The 12,952-nt window shown below is 50.0% G+C and overlaps 1 protein-coding gene across 1 annotated transcript in view; it reads left to right on the forward strand.

The window, feature by feature from the left end:
* Positions 1-323: 323 nt before the first annotated feature.
* The window catches only part of LOC112965718 (gamma-aminobutyric acid receptor subunit gamma-4), a gene marked incomplete at its 5' end in the record, with an annotated part of 32,580 nt that continues 19,951 nt past the window's right edge, over positions 324-12,952 (forward strand). Inside the window, 3 exons of the mRNA XM_026064981.1 lie at positions 324-397; positions 560-708; positions 939-1,006. Of these exons, the coding sequence (XP_025920766.1) occupies positions 324-397; positions 560-708; positions 939-1,006 (291 nt within the window). The remainder of the gene's footprint in view (positions 398-559; positions 709-938; positions 1,007-12,952) is intronic.

The following is a 12,952-nucleotide window of genomic DNA, read 5'->3' on the forward strand; positions in this document are numbered from 1 at the left end:
CTGGGTTCCTGGTAAGAAAGACCTGCATGCTGTGTGCTTGGTAGTTTTAGGACCTCTTTTTTTCTGAAATGCTTTTATTAGAACTGCCCAAAAATGCTGTTTGGTCACTGTCCTCTTCCTTTGAAGGAAGCAAGCTTCAGGTGTGCATGTAAATCAGAGCAGCTGAGGTAATTGGGGTTAACAGGGCAACTCCAGGAGCCGGTGGCACTGGCAGAGAGGGGTAGAGAGGCTGCCAAGGAGGGCAGGGCTGGCTCCTCTGCTCTGGGGATGAGCAACATGTCCCCAAAGGGAATCTGAGGAGGATGTGATGTGTCCTGTGTCTGTTGCTGGCTAATCCTGACTGCTGGTGGGAGGGACCCTGCACTCCTGGGGACCCTGAAGTGAGTAAGGGTACCAGGTAAGTTGTGTCACCTTAGGAGCATTGCTGAGAGATCCCTGAGCTCCTTTGAGATATGCTCCCTCCTGCCTCTGTCTCTGTGAAACCCAGCTGCGCTCAGTCTCCCACAGCACACCAGAGAGATGTCATGGCAGTGTCCCTCTTTTTGTCTCTCTGCTCCAGGTGTGAAAGCACAGAGGAATATGATTACGATTACCTCAGCATCAATAAAACCTGGGTCCTCACCCCCAAGGCGCAGGAGACTGATGCCACGCAAATCCTCAACTTGCTGCTGAAGAACTATGACAACAAGCTGAGGCCTGACATTGGCAGTAAGTGTCCCTTAGAGTCACCCTTTGGGAAGCAGGGCAGTGGGTGGTGACCTGCCTAGCGGTGTCCCATGTTCTCTATGTGGCTTTGTGGCTGCTGTAGTTGGGATTTCTGGTCAGATGGAGCCACACTGCTCCTGAATGCTCCCCAGCTTCTTCAACCCCCAGCCCTCTGTCCTTTGCTGATGACCCCAGCCTCCTGCTCACCCATACCCATTTTATTTCCTTTACAGTCAAGCCCACGTTTATCGATGTGGATATCTATGTGAACAGCATTGGGCCAGTATCTGTCATCCAGATGGTGAGTGGACATCATTGCTACAGCGTCATGGGTATAAAAAGCCTGAGAATGTGGGATGTAACTGACCCTCTGCTGCCCAGTGGGTTGCATCCCACTGGCTAAACCTGGCATGAAGGAGGTGCTCTTGCAAAAAGAGGTGGATTTGTGTCCCTTCTTTGGGAAGACGTGCTCTCAACTGCTGATTGCTGGAGCTAGGGAAGCTTGACTGCCATCCCTGGTTAGGAGCAAGGCCCCATATGTCGTAGGTGGGCTCAGTGACCAGCCATGCTTGGGGCAGTGATGATGATGCTCTCCATTCTCTGCCTGCAATGTGCAAACAGGTATTTTTGCGTGGAGGCTTTGCTCTCCCCATTCCTGGGGGAGCACAAGCACGAGGGTGCTGGGATGGTCAGGGTGAACTGCACTGCTCCTGCTGAGGTAATGCCATGCTGGCTGGAAGGGGGAGCAGTGCAGTTCTCAGGAGGATTGAAATAGGTATCTGGAGATGGTTGCCATGGTAATGGTCTGATGGTGTGAAACTTGGGTGCCTAGGCCTGTGCCTGTTGTGCTGGGGAGAGGCAGGCAGGGTGGCTTGGATCAAAAGGCTGTATTTCTATACTTTACCATCTTAGATTGATGTCACTGCAACTTCAGCAGTTTCCACTCATGACTCAGGCCCCACTGCACCAGGAGTTGTAGAAATGCTCAACAGAGATGCTCTTTGCTGTGTAGAGTCTCCAGGCCTTGCAGCACTGGAGAACAACTGTCAATTACTTTTCATGGGGAACTTCTATTCCTCTGTAAAGTCTTCCCCCCACTCCCCACCCCTGCCCTTTTCATCGAGAAATAAACCTGACAATGCTGTCAGGTTTTGAAAAGCATTTTTGGCCACTGGGCAGTGTGGCAGGGGAAGACAGGGGAGAGGTAGCCAGGACAATTTGGTGGTTCTTGTCTGTCTTAATGCAAAACTGAGCAGAAACAAAAACAGTCTCCCTCAAACCTGAAAAGAGAGAGTTTTCAGGACAGGGATGTGTTTTTACTTTCATAAAGTAGAAAACTTCTGCTGAACAAACCTGTTTGGTGGATGGAGGAATGGCATTGTAGTGGTAGTACCACTTTCCCTCCAAAAAGTATTTCAGTGCAACCCTCCACACCATGCCTGCTTGTGGACTAGCCAGACAGGGACCAGGCTGGGCACTCACCTCTGCAACGAAAGCACCAGCAGGAGGCCCAGCAGGGAAGGTATCAAGTCAAAAAATTTTCCTTTGGTTGTTTTTTGTGGGCTTGGTGCTTCCTGGAGATGTGGCTTTGTGTGGGTTGAAGTTACCTGACTGAGCCCTGTGATGGAGGAGAGGAGCAATGGGATGGGGGAAGCCACCATTGTGTTGCTGAGCTGCATTCTGCTGTGGCCATCTGAACTGGACTAGCTACCCCGGAGGGMGTGGGGAGCAGGCCCTCTTGAAAGGGGCTGGGTGATCAGAGATGCGATTTGAGTGACACACAATCTTATTGAGTGATACTGCAGCCAATGCCTCCCCTGTGAGATTGAAGTAGGTCATTCAGTAACTGCAGGATAGGACCTGCCCTCAGGCCCTCATCTCTCCTTTCATGTAAGCTCGTGCTTGAACTCTCTAGCAGGGTGGGAGGAGAGCCATAGCCATATGATACCTTAGCACAGGCCATGTGGATCAGGTCATCCCCAGTCTGCCAGCAGATATTACAAGCTCCTCCATGCAGCATCATTGTGTGTACCTGAAGCCACGGCTGGCTTAGGAGCAGCAAGTGTAGTGCCTGGAGGTGGACATGGGAGTCATGTTATAGGTGGCTGTCCAGTCTGGTTTGCACTGCCCTAGGATGTGCCAGGAATACAAAGCAAAACCACTGTGTACTTCATTCCTGCTTCTTTCTTCGTCTGTTTTGTATACCCCTTTCCATCTCCCTCGGATTCTTTGCTCTCCTCCCTGTTATAGGAGCACTGCATGACCATACAGGTTGAAGGAGTAGAGAATGGCTTACAAAATCCGGTATTGCATTCAGAGTTCATCTCTTCTCCCAAACAGAGATACCAGGCACTGCTGCTAGACTGGTTTCCTAAGAAACAAAGCTTATGCAATGGTGATGTGTATGTGAGAACAAACGTATGTACGTCCATCCCAGCACTTCAATGACTCTTGATCCACTGGCCTAATACCAACTATATTTGGCAGCAAGGATATGAGCATCATACATATTCAGTTCCTCCAGTTTTAGTGAAAACAGGATGCCAGGCAGAGACAATAGCCATCTCCACTGAGGGAAAGGCTATTGTGTGAATTCAGCCCTTACTAGACACCAGAGAATCCATATGGAAGAATGCTGCTGAAGACGGGCTTGACTGTTCCTAGAGCAGCTGAACCAATGTGCTTTGGCTCTTTCTCRGAGTCAGCAGAAGCTTTTACTCAGTGTGAAATGGGGCTCCATGACTGCACAGGATCCCCAGGGGGTCCCAGTGCACTTAATGTGAGTCAAAGAGCATGAAGGCGTGCCTGGCTCTCAGGAGCTGTCCGCATCTGCAGGGCTCAGCTGGGGAAGCTGCTGCCTCAGAGCTCATTTACCCGGCTGGAGCTTCCCCATCTGAGGAAGATACTGGTGCACTGGGTAATTGCTGTTAATGGGAATGCCGTAGTGAGGAGCTGCTCAGCCAGGGAGGAAACCACTCAGCCCAGATAGCTGAGGATTCTTAGACTTGTGGTATTTTGCTGTGTCAATCACAACTGGCTGCACAGTCTCCCCAAGGTGCCTGGATGCTGCCAGTCCAAGGGTCCCTGCTGGGTCCCAGCCCCTTGAAGGAGGCAGTGCCTTCTGCCAGCTAGAAAGGCAGATCTTCCAACAGTGACCAATGATTTAAGGACACCTCTGCACTGGCATCCCTAAGCAGACTCTCTATGAACCTTGTTCCTTCACCATCCCTTTACTAACTTCTGAATCTGTGATGCCCTTGAGCTTGATAGTCTTTCTCCTTGAGATGCTGGGTAGATACTAAAGAAGGCTAGGCCCAGGTCTTATAGTTTTGGATGGCAGCTTTCTGCCATCCATGTGGCTGAATGCTTCCCCCTGCTCATGAGAGGTTGCATTCTGCTTCTCCTAAAGAAAGAAAGAAGGGCTGCAATAAAGCTGTTGTGGCCGGCCACGGTATCACTGCTGGTCTCAGCTGCTTTGCCCCCTTTTTTTTGTTTTKTTCCCCCCCCCCCCCCTTCCCACTTGTGCAACAAATAAAGCCATTCTGTAGGTCCTGCTGCCAGCAGTGCTGGCATCAAAGGTACCATCCAGATTCCCATTGCTGGGGAAGAATGGTTCCCACTGCCAGCACTTTACCCCCTTTTACAGAGCTTCTTTTAACCTGGGAAGCTCTGCCTCCTTTCAGATCTCAGGCCTGTCTTGAATGCCAGATCTTTCCCTTTTCCCATATACACCCTGAGGCAATGCATATTTCTAAGGGAAGAGAACCAGGATTTGACTTGGAGCTAGGTCTCTCCTGAGCCCCCGTGAGATTTCTGAGATGCTCTGTCTGAGCAGCTGTAGTCCCTTCTGCAGATGCAGAGCCTTGTATAAGCTGGAAGGCCCACTGGAGGGGAGATGCCCTATTGATCTTTTAGGTGTGTTGCAATGACAGCATCTTAGGTAAGCATTTGTCCCTCGCATGGCCAGGCCATGTAGAAGATAAAAACCTAGCTCTACTTTTAGAGGATATACCACCATTACTGTGGCTTTTAGCACAGCCCAGTGTTGTCTGTGCATCTGAAGCCAAAGACTGCAGGACTCTCTGACAGGTTGGTGGAATAGAAGACTCCAATTTAAGCAATATAGTCTGAATATTGGGTGTCCTATGATCTCTCACCCTCCCCTCAAAGAGTTAACTACTCACTGCTGCCTTCAGCCTGGCAATACTCTGTCAGTGCCTGGAGGCTGGTCCTGTGTAGCTGTTGCTCAACCTCAAAGTGATAAATCATGTCAGGATACAAAACTGATTCAGGTCCTTAGAAATGAAAAGGTGATTTGAAAATGCCCTGTGTTGGGTGTGAATTCTGCATCCCCCTCATCGATCACTTGTCGTAAATAACATTAATATTCAGGAGTCAGCAGAAAGCAGGCAGGTTTGGAGAGGGAAGAAATGCAAAGTGATTTCCTGGTATCTTTTGTAGACAGAATGGTTGTCTTGTTTCCCATTTAGGTTTTCAGGTAAAACTCAGGAAATTCTCTCCTCCCTGTGAAAAGGACCTGGCTCTGCCATCCCAAGGGAGAACAAAAACATGGTAGCAACCTGAGTGAAGACCCAAGCTCTTGTTTCCTCCTGCCACATCCCTCTGCTTTGCTTTGCTTCCCTGCCATGTACAGGGCAGGAAAGAGGGTGGTGGGATGGCTGGGTGCTCGCACCAGGCTGCCTGCAGCAGCCGGCGGGCCAGGCTTAAGCTGGCAGCAAACCCACCCATGGAGCAGGGCAATGCTGTCTGCAGGGCTGCCTGCACTTATGCGCAATGGGGCAGGAGGGCAATTGGTTCCCTGTGCTCTGGCAGGGCACAGCAGGAGGGACAGCTGTGTACTGCCAGGAGGTGGTTATGTGAGGGTTAAATGAAGTGGGTGTCAGAGCCTGTCCCATGGGCCACAGAGGGCCTGGGCTTGGTTGAGAGGAGAGGATGGGCTGAGAGGGAAAGGACTACGGAAAAGGTGATGTTTCCATTGGGCCCAAGTGCTGTTTGCTCCCATTGCTGCATGGGCCAGGGTCTCAAAGGGCTGCTGACATAAGCGGCCTCCCCGTTCCCAGGGACCTGTCATCTTTGGGTGGGATTGGGGCACTTGGCCTGTCCCAGGCAGCTGAGGCAAGCTGGCTCCAACCAGCAGCTGGCGGAGCATTTCCACCATCAGGGAAGGGGTGTGCTGGGCCACGAGCTTCCCCAAGCTGCTGGCTGCCATTGGGGCTGGCCAGCAGCACCTCAGGCCAAATGAGTTACCACGCACAGCACCCAGCTCTCTGAGCTGTGCAGGGGGGTTGAATTCCCATTAACACAGGCAGTGTTCAGGCATCCCAGTCTCTTTGGCATGTCACAAATCTGAGCCTGGTGCTTTGATATGGTGACAAAAAACAACCTTGGTTGTCCCTGTGTGTTTGCGGGAAGAGGTGACTGGGGAGGGCTGCAGCAGTGGGGGCCAAGGGAGGAGACTTTGGGTTCAAATTTTCTGCTGACTGGTTGTTTGCTGGAGGGATTTGCTCCTGGTTTTGTTTTTTAATGGCTTTATTGCTATAGATTATAGCTTTAACTGATGTCAAGGGCACCTCGAGTTCTGGATCACCTTCCTTTAGGGATGTTTAACTCTCAGGAAATGATGCTGTAGAGTAAAGCAGTTGCCAAATATTGGGGCTGAATGTGTTTCAGACCTGAGGATGTCCATGAAATGTCCATGAGAGTCTGCATGGGTGGGAGTGAAAAAGTACTTCTGCCCCTAACTTGGGGACAGAGCAAGTCCTGCTCCAAGCTTCCTCCCAGAGACCTGAGCTGCTATGTTCTTTGCTTCCTTTGTTGTGTAAAACAAAATGCAAGGCTCGTATTTGAGCACTCGGAGCATAGCATGAATGCTGCGGTAGCCTCCTGGCCAAAGTGAATGGGGACTTGCCACTCTATCCAGGAGCCTGCCGTGGAGCAGAGGCAGCACAGCCAGGGCTGGTTTGGAGGCTGGTGATTCCTCTTTGGTATGTAGGAGGGTGTTACAAGCAGAGGAGATGCCCTTGTGTGCCAGGCTCTGCAGCCAAACAGGCTTTTCTGCTGGGACTGTGCACCACCTTGGTCCCATTGCTTCATGATACAGAAGACGGAAAGTGCAAAATGGGCCTCTGTCATTCACCAAGGGCCAAATTCTGCTGCCTCCAAAGTGCCTGTGAATCCTCCTAGGTAGGAATAAGCTCCTGCCTCCATTATTGCAGCAAATGGTTTTCTCAGCTCTGTCTCTGAGTGGGGGACTGGATCCCTAAGAGGGTGGTATGTCCAAATACACATGTTCATTATTCCCCTCTTCCCTCTTTAAGAGATGCTGCACACCATTAAATTCATAATGCTCTGCCTGGCTGCAGTAGTTACCATGCAACACACTAACAAAATTGAGGATGAAGAACATGTTTTCCCATGTCTGGAGTGTTGCAGAATAGATTTAATAGATTTGTGTGTATGGTGCATTTGTGAAAACCCTGGGAAAAAAAGGGGGGGAGAGAATAGGAGAAATGTTTATTCGTTATCAGTTGATGAATAATTGATTTACAACCTTGTCTTGTTAAATATAAATTAAATCCTCATTTGACACACTTCATAATTTAGAAGTATAAGCGCAGCATGAATGAAGAGAACTCCCCACTGACTGCTTTCATGTAAATCCCAAGTAACCAGGGGAAGAGGTTGTGGGTTTCGAAGTTAAAGCTGGCAGAGGGAGAGCTGCAAGGAAGGGGCTGCTATGGCCAAGCCATCTGGGGCAAGCCAGGGGCTCTCTGTCCTTGCATGGGGGTGCTCAGCCATGATGTCTGCCTGCGCAGGGATGGCTTTGGGCGAGAGAGGTGGCAGCTCAACCCCCTTCCAGGAATTGCTGCCCTCTCTACCAGGCTCTTCGGCTGCTGGGGGAATAGCTGCTGAATTGCGGCTCTTTGGGAAAAATCCCCAAACAATCGATGCTGCGTTATCAGTATGAGCTGAGTCCACAGCTGCCGTGTGAACAGCTGCGCTGTCCCAGCAGCAGGGGCAAGGATCAGTGAGAGGCGCTGGGCTCTGCAAAAGCTGTACGGGGCTAAGCCGCCCTTGCTCAGAGCCCTTGGGCAGTCCGTGCTGTTTCCGCATTGAAGCGGAGCCACACGCCGAGGAACGGTGTCTGTGCTTTGCTGGAAGCAGTAAATGTGTGAGCTGCCACAGGAAGCCTAGCTTACAGCCTGGGCTGTCCTGCTGCGAGGCTTGGGTTAATATCTTCGTTTCTTTTTAATAGATGGGAGGGAAGCAAGGCCAGTAATAATTGTCTGGCTCTGAGGAACACTTAAGTCTTGATTATACTTAGCTTTGGCTTCTTTGGAATAAGTAGGAAGGAAATGAAAATGGCACACTTCTTAAGATGCTAGAATATGTTGCTCTGGAGCACAAGATAAGCCTATAGGTAAAGGAAATTTGTTGCGCGCAGCCCCCTCCCCACCTTCCCAATAATAATAGACTCCAGCAGCTGCACAGCATTTCTCAACTGAAAGGACTTTAAAATGCTTCACAAATAATCTATCTAGGAAGCACATAGCCCTGGTGCACCCACCTCTTGGGTGCATTGCAATACCTAAAGCACACAGCAGTGTTCAGCTTGGCCTGCCCCCCATGCATTGGGTGAGGCTTCAGCATAAATCTCCTGAAAGTGCACAGGGGACACACTAACGTAATGTACTAGGTCAGTTTTTGGTCCCTGATAAAGATGAGTATCATATACATTTGAAGTGGTAGGAAATGAGTGTTCCTCTCTAAGGGTCCCAGTGCTTTTTCTGGCTGCTGGTTTCCATGCCTGAGCGATGGCTCAGCCCCACTCCTTGCTGGGGCTGCCAGTGCATTTATAGCAGCTTCACATATACTCATTTGCTTGGAGAGTGCTCATATCTCTTGATTCCTGGATGTCCAGGAGCACTCACCTGAGCCAACTCCTGTGCGCCCGAGTGCTGGAGGAGTGACTGTTCCTTGTGTAGCTGCTTGTGTCCACGTTGGAGGGAGGTTGGGTGTGCAGAGAAGGCACCGGCCCACCTGTGGCCATCATTTGTCACTGCCTTAAGGAAAAAAAAAATCATGAGGCCACTGAGGAATAGCACCAATCACATATGACTTGTGGGACAAATCACGAACCACACAGAAGCAGCCCTAATGAAATAATGAGTTATTCCCATCCTGAACGTATCCCAAGAGCTTTCACAAGATTCAGGGTCTGCTCCCAAACCAGAAGAGGGCTGATTTATTCACTGTGAATAATTCAACCAGCTCCATTTATTATCCAGAACATATACTAATCCCCTCCAGATATTTTTTGTGTGACATCCGTGTTGGTATTTTATTTATAGGCTGTTTACTGTGCAGAAAACAGGAGTCTGTTGTCAGCAAAGATGAACAGAAAGCTGGGGTTTTACCTCTAAAATTGGCGCTAAATAAAATATGAAAATCTGGACAGCTGCCTCCTGGGGGGGAAAAGTGCTTTTCTTCAGAGGTACTTCTGGAGGGCAAAGCCCCAAAGTTAATTAATATCTGTGCTCCCCTGCCAGACAGTGAATGGGGCATGTGGCTGGATTCACTCAGGTTTCTTAAACTTGCTGCTGCAATATCAGTGCTGGCAAACAGGTGCCTTCACCTAACCCACAGCTCCAGCAGGGCCTCTGGACCACAGGCAATACGGGAAAAGTCAACATTCATAATTAAGGAGGTGGCTCTTGTAAATTCCTTCACGGACACTATTTCCAGCCTTCTGCTGGCAGGAACGTCTCAAATCTGCATTCATTTCATGCCAGTCTTCAGACAAAACTCCCATTTCCTCAGCCGGTCTTTCTGTGGATTTGCGATTACTCTCAACCCTTGCAGGCAGTTGCGGACAGATGCTTTCTGCAGGCGCTGTAACTCATAATTCCCCGCTGTTACCCAGGGAAAATCTTCCTAACCTAGCTCATTACCACAGCAGCTGCATCTGGGTCTCCCTTCCCAGGTGCCTCTGCCAACCCCTGGGTTTCTGCATCTTACTGGACCGTAGGGACAGCTTTCCTGTGCACCCACACTCAGACCTGGGGAAGCAGGCTGGAGTGATATCCCCTGTCCTGGCAACCTCTTTTAGGGCATTAAGAGAAGCTTTGTCGTGATGCCCAGGCACAGAGGTGGAGGTGGGAAGGCACCTTTGCCCATAGCGCTTGTTGCGGACGTGCGCGGGGGCTCAGGCTCAGGGCAGCCGTGCACCACTGCGTGTTGCCRAGCAAAGCGCCGATGCAGCCGTTTTTCTCGCAAACGCATTAGCTAATGGAGCTGCTCTTAGGTTACCCGAATGCCTCTTGCTTTGTAGCGCAGAGACGTGTATTTGTGGACAGGTCAGGAAGCGTGTGTTTGATTCTGGTACTAATCTGTGCTCTCAACCTTGTTAAATTGATTCTTCCAAGTCAAAGGGAAAGCACTATTGTGTCAAATTTGAAAGATATAGGCTCTGAGCTGCACCAATAGTTGTCACTTGAAGGGCTGAATTATTTTTAAGGCAGAGCTGATTTATCTGAACTGAAGGCTTTAGATCTCTGCACAGGAGAGTTCAGGATATTTAAGGTGTATGAGGGAAAAGTCAAAGAGCTGGTCAGAGATGAGGGTTTCCAGTCCAGGGAGGGCAGATGGCCAGGATCCTTGGGGAGGGAGGTTCTCACTCTCTCTTCCCACTTGGGACAAACAGCCAAAGTTCTGAGATCAGCTATAAAGCATTTCTGGGAGAAAAGGGCTTTATGGGCAATCAAAACATTTAATTTTAGTAGCATCAAATTGTTTTTATTTGATTTTCATATGGTGGTAAATGCTGTCCTATAACTATAGCGTCAAAATGAGCATTTGTATATAAAAATCAAAATGAAATGAGTCAACTAGATAATGGTAAAACACTATTTTGTTATTGAGGAAAAAATTTTCTGAATGAAACAATGAAGTTGAGGTAATTAATTTTAGGTTGTAACATTTTTAGTTTATTTTCAACAAAAGCTCATTTTTTTTAAGTGGAAATGGGTTCCATTTCTCACACTCCCAAATGAAGCAGTCCTGTCATCTCCTCTGAAAAGCTGCTCTAAATGTCTGATGAAACAGAGACCATTTTTCAGCATTCAGCAGTCGTGGATGACCAGAGGCAATTCACATCAAGGACCTCTTTATGCCTTGATCTTATAGGCCGAATATTCAGAGTATTTTAGCCCATCTCTGTGCAAAGGAAGGGTTATTTTCAGTCCCAGTTGAAAGGAGTGAATGGAAACAGGCGCAGGTCTCTGGCCAAGTCCTCTTCTGGCCGCGTGGAGTGGTGAAGGTGATGAGCCACTTGGTAGCCGGCTGCTGGGCGGGAAGTGGGATTTCCTCCCCGTCAGAGTGGGGCTGCTCGCCTCACTGGGCGCTGCAGCACTCGTGTGCCGCAGGGCCACCCACTGGAGTGGACAAGGCTCTAAACTGGTATTTAATCACCTGCAACACAAGCAGCAGTAGTGCAGTGAAACTGCCTGTCTGCGCCTCTGCGCAGCCCAAAGGGCAGGGCCGAGGATGCTCAGCTTTCCCTCTCCTTGGTGCTCCTGCATCTTCTTCTTGGTGTCCTCTGTGCTTGTCGGAGACATGTTTTAGGGTCAGCAGGTGGGGTGGGCAAGCAGGTCTTCACAGTGGCCTGGCATGGTGCCTCCCACTGGTCTGCAGCAGCCCAGCCTTTCCTGCTGCAGATTTTCTGCCGCTGCAGCCATTTCCCACCAACACCACTTAGACCAGCCCCACCGATGCCCCAGGAGACAGCTCCTCGAGACCCCAGAGCAACAGTGCTGGCTGCATGGGGCACTGCAGGCGGGCGGCTAGTCCAATGGGGGTGGGGTATGGGTGGGGGGCAAGTGTTGGGCTCTGCATGTACTGACAGCACCTGGGGACTTGGAGCTGATAGACATGGAGCCTGGTATAAGCCTCACTCGCCCAACTTTGTGACCAGAGGGCTTTGCTGTGACGGTTTCCTTGGTGGTTCTCTAGCCTGCACGTAGCTGGAAACGGCTTTAACTGTTTGTCTGATCGGCTTTGCTCAGCGGGGGAATTGAAGATGCTGTGATAATGATTCACCCCCAGGCAGAAGCACATGGGATGTGTGAATCAAAACACTTAGGAGTGTGGGTGGGGGAACACCCCATCTCCATGTGGATGGGGAGCAGGGAAGGTCAGAGCAGGGACTTTGCAAATGGTGTAAGCCTTGTTTCTGATGCTTCCTCCCCTAATTCACCTCTCTTCTCCCCTATCTTTGCCCATGTATCCGTGTATACTTCCCATGCTAGACCTGTGTCCTCTGAATGGTCTTTCACACTCCTCCATGGAGACACCGAAGTTTTCTTAGTAGTGTAGCAAGGACAAGGAGACAAGATGTTCCATGGAGACATTGGGCAGAGAAATGGAAAATATTCATGGGAGTTAGGTTTGTTGTTCTTGCCACCACAGGGAGGTAGGAGGGCTAAGACTGTAACTGTGTGGTCTTCTCTTCATTTGCTCCTTAGAAAGAGGAGTTGAAGGCAAAGGCAACCATAATGTTTAAGATGATAATTTCTTTCCATGGTCTGGCAGTGGTGGATTGACAGACCTGTCTAGAGGCAGCAGCCTTAGTTTGTGTCTTGAATCTGCACCTCATGTGAAGGCAGGATAGCCCCCGGCTCCATGTGCTGTAGCAAAGACCCACGATGGTGATGGGGCTGGCAGCAGCATGTTTACTGGGGCACTACTCACTGCCAGACTGAGCCACATAGTGGTGATTCAGAAACTTAGATGAGGATCCAGTTACTTTTTGTTATTCCTCGCACAGACTGAAGCTTTGCTCTAGCATGTGGCAGGGCATATGTGAACCCCTTTTTGGRAAGGAGCCAATAAGCCCAGGGTGATCTGAGAGCCCTGAACTGCAGTGCAACTGCTCTACAGAGCTTGCCAGAGGGATTTGCAAGATAAATCTTGCAAAGAGGCTTGGGGAGGAAGGATCTCTGCAGATAGGGTGGGAGCTGGAAGGAGTACTGGGAATGGGAATGTCAGGCCCTCAGTTTGCACTGCAAGGAGTGAACCATTGCATGACCCCAATCTCCCTTTCCACCACTCACGGCTGTTTGCCCATGAGCTTTGCATTCAGCTTCCTGCAGAGCTGGCTGCAAACTTCAGTCCAGTTCGCAGCAGTGAGGTCTGCTTAGATGCTGTCCCTTTTCTGTGGCCTGATTCC

The sequence above is a fragment of the Apteryx rowi genome, unplaced genomic scaffold (genome assembly GCF_003343035.1).
Source record: "Apteryx rowi isolate R43461 unplaced genomic scaffold, aptRow1 scaffold_102, whole genome shotgun sequence".
Classification (NCBI taxonomy): domain Eukaryota; kingdom Metazoa; phylum Chordata; class Aves; order Apterygiformes; family Apterygidae; genus Apteryx; species Apteryx rowi.